Genomic DNA, 10,534 nt, shown 5'->3' with positions numbered 1-10,534 from the left:
GCAGCAACCATTTACAACTATTCCTTCCTGCAAACAGGGTTCTGAGAGTGCGCTGTGCTCTGTATTTACTGCAGAAAACAGAAGTTTGCAAATAATCAGGCAGGAATTCATTTGTAAATTGCTGCTGCTTGAGACTCCATGCCGGTAAGCAGCTTTCTGGCAGCAAAGCAGCTGTCACATGGTGTAAATTGGCACTCTGCAAGACTTGTAAACACAACACAGCAATATACTAACAAAAAACATGTCTTTACTAAATATAGATTTACATAATGCTAGAATGATAATTTGTTTTAACCAGCAGAGGGTGCTATTAGACTTACCGTCTGTACTTAAAGGACACATCCGAGCACTAAAAAATAAAAAAAATCCACTTACCTTGGGCTACCTCCAGTCCCTGCCAGCTGTCCTGTGCCCATGCTGCAGCTCCACTCAATGATGCTGGCGCAGGGTCCCCTCCAGCGCAAGATCCCCACTGCGCATGCGCGAGCGACTGAGCCGCACTGACATCGTGGACTTTACTGCGAAGTTCTGCACAGTACAGTCCGCATGACATTAGCGTGACTAGTGAGCCGCATGCTGGAGCTCAGAAGCCAACTCGGAAGCCAACCTGGCTCCTACATGTTTTATCACGTAAAGTGACTCATCAGGGGCACCTGAGCTTTGGACTGAAACTAATAGGAGATAGTGTGGTGCAGCGCATGACGGTTGCTGGTCTGGCAGCCCAAGAGCAGGGGAGATCGATAAAACTCCTGCTGATTTTATCTTCATGGAAGTGTTTCCAGAGGAGAGTAAAGAGGTATTGAGAAGATGCTTACAGGCAGAAGGGGAGCCTCTTAATCATCCCTTAAAGAGAACCAGAGATGAAGCAACCTCATGTATTTTACCTTATAAATCAGTGGGAACATGACAGTAAACACCTAATCTGCTCTTTGTTACATTGTTCTCTGTTTAATTTGCCTGTTATCACCTCTAAGATAAGAATCCCGACTAAGCAGTCGGTCTGGCTTTGCTACAGAATAATTATAGCTGAGACTGTGTTCTTTGCTGTCTTCAAGTCCAAGCCTGCCCCCTGCTGGCTTTGCTCAGGAATCATTATAGCTGAGTCATTATAGCAAAGCCAGAATCAATGCTCAGTCCGGGATTCTTATCTCAGCTAGATAACAGACACTTTTAGCAGTGAGGATGGAACAGAGAGCATGGTAAATGTTTTCTCTAATGTTCCCACTGATTTCTATGGTAAAATACACAAGGGTGCTTCGTCTCTGGTTCACTTTAAAGTGATGCAGACCCCTATAATTTTAAAGGCTACGTCCAGTGAACCCCCCCAAAAAAAAAAAAAATATCCACTTACCTGGGGCTTTCTCCAGCCTCTGGCAGCTGTCCTGTGCCTTCGCCGTTTCTCCTGGTCCTCGCCAGGTCGGCTGCTTCTGCGCTCCACCGTGCCTGTGCAGTACAGCCCTGATGACATGAGTGGAGCAAAGAAAAAGCCGACCTGGTGAGGTCTGCTTCTGCAGCAGAGAAAACCGGGAGCCACTGGAGCTGCGGCGAGGGCACAGGACGGATGCAGGGGGCTGGAAGAAGCCCCAGGTAAGTGGATTTTTTTTTTTCCTGGATGTATCCTTTAAGGCCCCATTTCTACTTAATCAGTTGGTACGAGTGGAACTGAGCAAGTGTAAAAAGGGCCTAAGGGTCAATACATAACGGTGAGTTGTTTATCTTTGGGATGTGGTGGAGGCACTCACTGGCGATATAAGCAAACCCACTGCTGCAATACAGCGTTCAGATACCAAGGTGTGTTAGGTGCACGGAGGACAATACTGGTGGAGTGCACAGATACATTGGACATGATTCGCAAAGCTTTCACCTTATCTAAGTTACATTTTTAAGCTCCAAAAGAGCAAAATGTTAAGGTAAGAAAAGTAATATTGAAATGAAGTTAATCAGGAACAACTTACTTTGTTATTTTGCTGTAAATGTGCTGAAAGGTTATTTTTTTTAAATTAGGAGATATCATTTGAGGAGTTTTGTGAATTGAGCCTATTGTGAACTCTGGAAAGCACGGACTGTGTAGTGCTGATTTATTGTGGTCTTACAGTACATTGTTTTGAATATGGAAGAAGCACACCACCATTCCACCCCTTTGAATTTAGTGTTTATTGGAAAAGTTGAATACAATGTGTAGTTGTAGGGAAGAGGTGAGGCATAGCAGTGAACCTACATCGGTCTCCATGAAAAACGCCTGTGGTTTTCCACATTAAATGCATGGTTTAATATGTATGTGACCCACCATGCCAGCAGACTTTAGGTATTCTTACTGTGCTGTACTTAGTGTGGGCTGTTTTCCTAGCAGTTCTCCATCAGGTCCTCCTCATCCCTGCTTCATGGTGATTGGATGACATGCCTTGTATTGTACAAAGTATTTAAACCTGTTTGATTGCACACTTTAGAGAGAGCCAACACAGCTTGAAGAAGGACTGAGCGTCTAAATCAGTGTCTTTTGCTGAATGGCTACCTCTCTATTTTAATCCCAATAAAGAGCTATTTGCTGCAGAATTTTGCTTAGGGCGATTATATATGGCAAGGATACAATTTTTAAATGCATGGAGATCACACAGCAAATGAAATGGGGAAGCATTGAGTGTGACTTTGCATTGTATGGAATCACACATGATTTTTGTAAAGTGTGGTCTCTGCCTTTATAATAAAATATATAGTGGGTTTAATCCACAATAGCTAGCAGCCACCTAACTGCTTCTAGATTTCATTGGCTCAGGTTGAAAAACATAACTACGTTCCCACTGCATATATTTTTATACGACTTTCAGAACTGCATCTGAGTGCACCAGTTTCAAAGTTGCATATAAGCCAATATGGTTAGCATATTATTACTTGTCACCTGAATTTGATGGGCACAGAAAATGGGTGATGTTAGCCGAAATAATATCATTAAGACATCTTGCACACAACATGCAGATTCCATTTTTTTTTGTATCTGATGTAGCAGCATGCAGTACGTGGTTTTAATCGGAATCACAAATAGGATTAGACTTAAAAAGAAAAAAAAAAGTATTGCATGTAGCGTGCAAGAGGCATTACTATGATTTCAGCCATCAAAAGTTTAATGTCTGTATGCATCTATAGGCCGCAGCATTGAAACTAACACAATAAAACTTTTTTTCTGCTTACAGCTCACACTTACTACGTTGCAATGTGACAAAATTGTGCATTATGACCCAACACACAGATGCCGTGCGTTATGCGGCAACATGCGCCAGGACGTACTAATTTGAACAAATGAGAACTCAAGTTTGCAAGAAAATAGTGTGCACGTAGTTTGAGGAGCTTGTGCTTTTTAAGGGGGACAAGCGCAAATACAGAGGGAAACTGGCACCCAAAATTGATCAGCTGTGCATTGTACTGCATGCAACTTTTTCAGCTGCAGTGCGACTTAACTGCTACTGTAATGTGACGCTTTCAGCGTGCATGGACTGTTAACCTAATGGCTGAATCAGTGCCCTTTGATCTATTACATGACACTTTTGGTGTAAAAATATCTGTTTCCATGTGAAGCTAGACACCGATATGTTTACCGATACATCTCTTTTACAATGGATTATTTTGTTCTGAAAACGTGGCATTTTAACATACCAGCACATATACAAGTTAAGTTTTTCTAAAACTTTTTTTTTTTTTATAAAACCACATGGGCTATTTACGCAGCAAACTGAGTAACGTCCCTCTTGCGGTCTAGCTAGAAACAATTGCTTTACTGAAGCAGCAAATTGTGACTTCAACAAAAGTATATCCTGTGGTGTTTGGTCAGCAGACTTCCTTCTGATAAGAAGACATGCATTGTTTTTGTCTCTTCCCAGTTGTAGAGATGTGAAAGAAGTGTTGTCACAGAAGTTATGTAAAGCACTACCAAGAACCAGAAATGCATTACACAAAAACCCTATTCCCTGACAGCTAAACTTACTGGCACAGGATACAGCTATGGGAAGGAAAGCAATACACACATCAATCACTCTAGGGAAGCACTTGAAATCTGGCTTGTCAGTTTTACTAGAGTAAAAGTGAAGTATACAATATAATGCACAGGCAGATGGGCAATTTTTGTACTTGCTTCACCTTCAGTATTGTGCATAATTTATCATTTTAAAATTTGCCACAATTGAATATTCTGTTAACACATCTGTTGTAATTGTTACTGTACTCCAGTTAAAGAGGAATTGTAAGGTGGAAATGAACTCCCCCCCCCCCCCCCCCCACCAGTGTGAAGCTGATGGCACGTTTGTCAGAGAAAACACATAGGATAAAAGTCCTGCAGCCAATGAAAATCCAGCTGAAAAGGTGAAATCCCTCCCACTAAGGGATGTTAATCCAAGGATTAAGTCAAATTCAGCCTTGGACGCATAGTCTTGTGGATAATGACATCACATGCCGCTTCTTCCTTATTTGCATATTGCTGATGTTTAAAGGACAACTGTAGTGGGGAGAATATTGAGGCTGCTATAATGATTTCCTTTTAAACAATACCAGTTGCCTGGCAGCTCTGCTGATCTATTTGGCTTCAGTAGTGTCTGAATTACACCAGAAACAAGCATGCGGCTAATCTTGTCAGATCTGACAATACTGTCAGAAAAATCTGATCTGCTGCATATTTGTTCAGGGTCTATGGCTAAAAGCATTAGAGGCAGAGGATCAGCAGGACAACCAGGCAACTGGTATTGCTTAAAAGGAAATGCATATAGCAGCCTCCACATACCTCTCACTTCAGTTATCCTTTAAGGCCCAATATCTCAGCAATCAAATTTTGAGGATTGGGAGGGAACCCCCTAAACTCCATCTGTGCCAAATTGCAGCCTCCAAGTCTAACAAAAATAACTTCAATATACCCAATCTCAGGGAGGGGGTGGGCACAGTGGTAGTTTGGAGGGTACCATCACAATTCGTAGTGTGTAGGAGGTATGCCTGCCGAGATAGCAATCCTTAACAGATTAGGGATGGCAGGCTCTGGCCCCTTTAACCACTCTGCCACTGCCTAACGCAGGAAGGTGGCCACAGAGTGGCTTAGTTCCTCCTGGAGGCACTGATGCGTTATCTCACGATTCATGAGATTTGACGGAAGCTCGCTCTAGCTTCCGTAAATAAACAGAGCGGGGCTCAGTGATCAGTCTGCCAGCCACGAGCATGCTGTTGAAGAAAAAAAAAAGCCATTTTTCTTTTGTAAAGCACTGCGATCTAGCGCAGCACTGTACTGGGGACAGCTCTGTCACTGAGCTATCCCTTCAGATAGCTCACAAACTGATGCCTATGAGAGTTGATCACTATGATTGGCTCTCAAACGAAAACAGCACAGCAGCAATCTGATGCCAGCAACAGAAAGTTCTGTTGGTGGCACGAGAAGGCCAAGATGTATTTACTGCAATAATACTGTAGAATTCATGATCAGACACAGCTCCAGCACAGCAGCCTAATGGAGAAAAGAGGACTAGCAGAAGCTAACAGTGTGAAAACCAGTCTGTTTCACACTGAAAATTGTGGCAATTGCATTTGTGGTTCTCATTCAGAGAATCGCAATGGAATCGTTGCAAATTAGCAGGAATTTGTGTTTCAGTGTGAAACGGGACCCTAAGCAATCTGGATAAACTTGGGCATCTATACAAGGGAAAAAAAAAAAAAGGGAAGTCTTCAACTAAGTGAATATATAAAAAACCCTTCTAGATGTGCATGCCAGTAGTAAACATGATTCCTCATGTTGCATTAGGCATTTTTACTTTTTTGGGGTTTTTTAACACCATACTAACAGGGTAAGATGATTATTTTCTCTTTTGCGTATCTCATAACACAACACTCTTTCTTTGTTTTGTAAAAAGGAATTTTCCTTTTCTTGCAGTTCCTCTTTAATTTCTAAAGCTGCATTTGGAAACGAGCATGTTAAATAATCTCAGGTTAGAGCATACATGTCACACTCTGGCCCAAGGACAACATTTGCAAGACAGGTCATCTTGGCACGCGGTCGCAGCCACTTAGCACCTAACTTATGTGCGGTCATACAGTAGATATGTTATCAAGTCTATAGTGGCACACAGTGAGATTTTTAGTTTCATTTGTGTGCCAACAATAGCTGGACAGAGAGAGAGAGAGAGAGAGAGAGAGAGTGAGAGAGAGAGAGAGAGAGAGAGTGTGTGTGTGTGTTTTTGGTGGAAAGTGAGTTGAACTTACCCGGGGCTTCTAATGGTCCCCCGCAGACATCTCACTGATGCTCCGGCCCTGCCTCCGGTTCACTTCTGCAATTTCAGACTTCGCCTGCATTGCAGTGTCCTCGGTCCTGCTGATGTCACCAGGAGCATACTGTGCAGGCACAGACCACGTTGGGCCGCCGCAGTACTCCTGGTGACATCAGTGGGAGCCAAGACACCACGGTGCAGTGGTTTTCAGACTTAAATTCCAGAAGTGGACCGGAGCATCGGTGAGTGGATGAGCGGGCACAGGATGTTTGCGGGGGACCATTAGAAGCCCCAGGTAAGTTCAACTCATTTTCCCCCGACCCCCCTAAAGAATTCCTTTAAGAGTTCCTCCAAGTTGGTACAACATGTATTCCATCAGTTAGTCCACACTGCTGACAGTTGTTTCGGGGCCCCAAGAGGTCCCCTTGTAGACAATTTGTAAATGGTCTACTTCTGTGCTTTGAGAAAGGAATTCCTTGGGGCCCTGAAACAATTACCAGCTAGCAGTATGGACTAACTGATGGAATAAAAATAATCTTTGACAATTTAACTAGTGTGCTGCTAACCTAATCTGGACTTGCTACTTATGACACATAGTGGTTTGGCTTACCATCCTGGTTCCGCACCCAGGACACTTTCAGTAACTGTGTGCCGCATTGTACCTACTACTTGCATTTGTTTTATTTTATTAAATAAAAAAATAGTGCCAACTTAATAAAAGTAAGAATGCAGATGCCTTTACTCCACCATGCAAGACTATCATTTTTTTCCTCCACTTAATTTACATTGGTCCTTAACCAAGGGCTATAAAAAGGTAGCTTTCCTATGTTTCACTTAGAATGAATTCCTAACTCCAGTCCCCTTTTAAGTTCTCAGCATTCTCTCCCAGATCATCTTCAATATAGCCTGATCCATTTGCCTCTAAAATGCAAACCTAAACAGAAAATAAACTTGTAAGTAGTTAATATCTGTATGTTGCTTACAGAGGGATTTAGGAATTCAAACTCCTTAAAAATACTATCTTATGGCTATACTATACAGTATATACCTGGTATAGTCAAAGCAGGCAACTACAACTGACACATTTTGGCCAGATTAAGATACCATGTGGACACTAATTTGAAGTAATGGCACCTATGGATGTTGAGGAAGCCTGGCTATGAAAGGCTCAAACCTTCATATGTGGGGGAGGTGTCCAAAGATTAGACAATTTTAGCAGGAGAGAATTCTTCTGACAGCAACATCTAAATATTCTTCTGTAAGCAATATATAAATATTAACTCAAGCTGCATATATTTTATTAACTCTGAATGGTGTCTTGGTGATCATCTCTCTTACTGACCAGACATTAGAAGCTGCCTCTTTGGAGTTCCAGAGTTCCTGGTATACAGGCATGATATAAAAGCAGTAGGACGGGTCATGAATTGGGTGCATTGATAAGAAATGGGCTGATCTTAATTCACAGGAAAAAAAAAAAAAGGTGCAGGAAAAGTTGTGTGCGATTGTGTTTGTAAATAAAAATTGGCCCTAGACTACATTACACATACGACTATGGTAGGGATTAGCTTGTAAGCTCCTCTGAGGGACAGTAAGTGACAAGACTATACATCGTGTACAGCACTGTTTGAGATATACCGGTAGCTAGAGATTAAAAGTAACAAACATAATAGAATGGCTCTCTGGAAGAATGGTTCATGGAAATAGGGGAATTCTTGTATAGACATAGAAACACCCCACTGTGAATGTAGGCCATGTGATACAACGCAGGCTTAAAGAGAACCTGTACTGAGTAAAATTTAAAATAAACACATGAGGTAACTTCAAATGAACATTACACAGTTACCTCGCCATCAGTTCCTCTCAAAAGCTCACCATTTTCTTCTTACAGTGATACCTTCCAGTTCTGACAACATTTTGTCAGAACTGAAAAATATCAGTTGCTGTCATTATATATCAGCTGCTGTCAGTTACAGCTGAGAGGAGAACTGATGTGTCCATGTTTCCCTATGGCTCAAGTGGGCGATGTTACAGTTTAACTGTGTGCTGAGCAGAAAGCTGTTATGGGGTAATGGCCATTTTCAAAATGGAGGACGGAGAATTCCATTGATCACAGTGGACAAGCAGGACGCAACAGAGGAAAAATAGATTGAGGAGTAGACTACACAGGAGGTTAGGATGACTTGTGTATGTTTATTTTGACTTTTAATTTTCAGTTCAGGTTTTCTTTAACGCACAGAATCACACTGCTATCTATGTGACACACTAATGCATCACAGATTTTTCATTAAAGTCTGTGCAAATGTAATTTCCTTGTCCCTGCATCCCGCCTGTTTGGGCAGCAGTCGTGAACAGGTGCATACGTGCGTGGCATGCGCCCATTGGCCTAGCGCCCGTTATGTAACAGCAAGCCTTTTTTTTACCAGTGTAAATAGATTACACAAATCTGAATATACTGTAAATTAGCATAAAAAAATAGGCCAAAACACCCCCTTTTCTATTACAAATTCTAATTCCTAAAATGCAGAATGAAAGTGGTTGCCTTGAGGGGGGAAAAGCAACAACCACCCAATATCTGCTTTCCACAGTGTGGTAACTAAAGTATGCTAAGATAAGCTGTAAGCTATAGCTGGAACTACATGGAAAGTGTAGCAGTCCCTATCTGTAAGATGTAGACAGTGTTAATTAGCCCCAATAAATAAAAAAAAACAGTATCAATTAAAAAAATATTTAATGCTGCCAAAAAGTATAAAAATACAATGTAAATGGCAGAATGATACAAAGTACTTTGCTAATGTATCTTACATTGATTCTCGATTACATGCATTAGAAAACACTCGACAATACATGATGTGAACTTGGTCTGCAATTTCTCATGCTGGTGATGTCCTTTACCCCCTGGCTGGAGACGTTTACGCAGTAAACAGGTAACGTAATGACGAGGTCCGCCTATGAATGAACCTCACGTTTTCTCCTGAAGAGGGTTCATGTCTCGCTTAGTATGTCAGTGGACTTGCAGTGTATTTGCTGTAGAACAATCACAAGCCGCACAGGTTTAGGTATCGAGGAGCCTTGGCCTATGATAATGCAAAACAAAATAACCAATTCAGTAATGTACGAAAATAAAAAATAAAAAATCTGCTAAAGTGAAAACATCTCACGTCTGAAAAATAAATAAAATGTATTATCTGGACTTGTCACAAACACATGCACCTGAAAAAGTAATTGCTAAAAGATCCATAATCCGCGATCGCCTCCATCCCTGCAGTACATCATAACGCCAGAGATCTGACAAACCACCCCCCCCCCCCTCCCCCCCCAAAAAAGTGCAAATTTAAACTTCTCATATAAAGCTTGAGTCGAGCCCTATCACTCATCCACCTCACAATTATCTTTATAGGTAAAGCCTGACCCCTTCCCCCTTCGACCCCCCCCCCCCCCCCCCCAAAAGCACAGTTCCAGTCGAAAACAGGAAATGAAGAATACTCTCAAAAAAGGCAACGGGCAAGAATTCTTTTGATAGAATGCTATATTTACATTTTTTGCTGTCATTTTTTGTCCCCAAGACTACCAGTTTTCATAAGGTTCAATAGTTCAGAGGACCCAGGGACACAGCACTAGCCACCTCCACACTAACATTTTTAGCTCCTTCCCAATTTGTTTTTAACAAATCCAACCAGCAAATTAAGTACAAAAGTGAAAAAAAAATACATTCAGGCAACTTCAAACGTAGCGTTGCAGTACTCTCCCTTGCCGCAGCTCATTGCAGAGGCCATTAGTCTGTATGAGACAGTCCACAGTACCTGTGGTGCGACGGAAGTGCTCCAGGCACAGCAGTTTAACACAGAAGCTGCAGTGCGTTACCCTGCGATTCCTGGAAGGCCCTCTTTTTTACCAGGTGCACCATGGCTGTAATGTGCAGTGCAACTTTCCAAGGTCGGTGGTGGTACGATCATCCAGTGCAGCACCATAGTGTGCAACCAGCTTTAAGTTACTAATCAAGAACACCTTATTTTGAATGATTTTGCATTGAAAACGTTAGCCAGTTATTTTCCTGGATAAGTTAAACACATAAGGGGAATTAAATCATGAGGACTCCAATACAGAGAACTTGTGCTAGTTTTTGGTGAATGACTGCCACATTGTATATGCTACATCCAGAGGTTTGTGGCAGGAGAGGTAGAGGGTCGGCACTACAGTATTAAGTAAGGATGTAGCTAGGCACACACACCTCTTCCGCACCTCTTGCTGTCAGCGTGCTCTGATCTGTAGATACTTGCAACGTGGTGGAAGGAAGCAAAGAGAAA

At 42.0% G+C, this 10,534-nt stretch overlaps 1 protein-coding gene across 1 annotated transcript in view; it reads right to left on the bottom strand.

Moving 5' to 3' along the window:
• Positions 1-8,941: 8,941 nt before the first annotated feature.
• PTPN2 (protein tyrosine phosphatase non-receptor type 2) overlaps positions 8,942-10,534 on the bottom strand; it is a 119,566-nt gene continuing 117,973 nt past the window's right edge. The window contains exon 10 of the mRNA XM_068234699.1: positions 8,942-9,304. Within this exon, the coding sequence (XP_068090800.1) occupies positions 9,283-9,304 (22 nt within the window). The 3' untranslated portion in view covers positions 8,942-9,282. The remainder of the gene's footprint in view (positions 9,305-10,534) is intronic.

Source organism: Hyperolius riggenbachi, chromosome 5 (assembly GCF_040937935.1).
Source record: "Hyperolius riggenbachi isolate aHypRig1 chromosome 5, aHypRig1.pri, whole genome shotgun sequence".
NCBI lineage: Eukaryota > Metazoa > Chordata > Amphibia > Anura > Hyperoliidae > Hyperolius > Hyperolius riggenbachi.
Note: the sequence above shows the minus strand (reverse complement) of the source record. Positions and strands in the feature narration are given on the sequence as shown.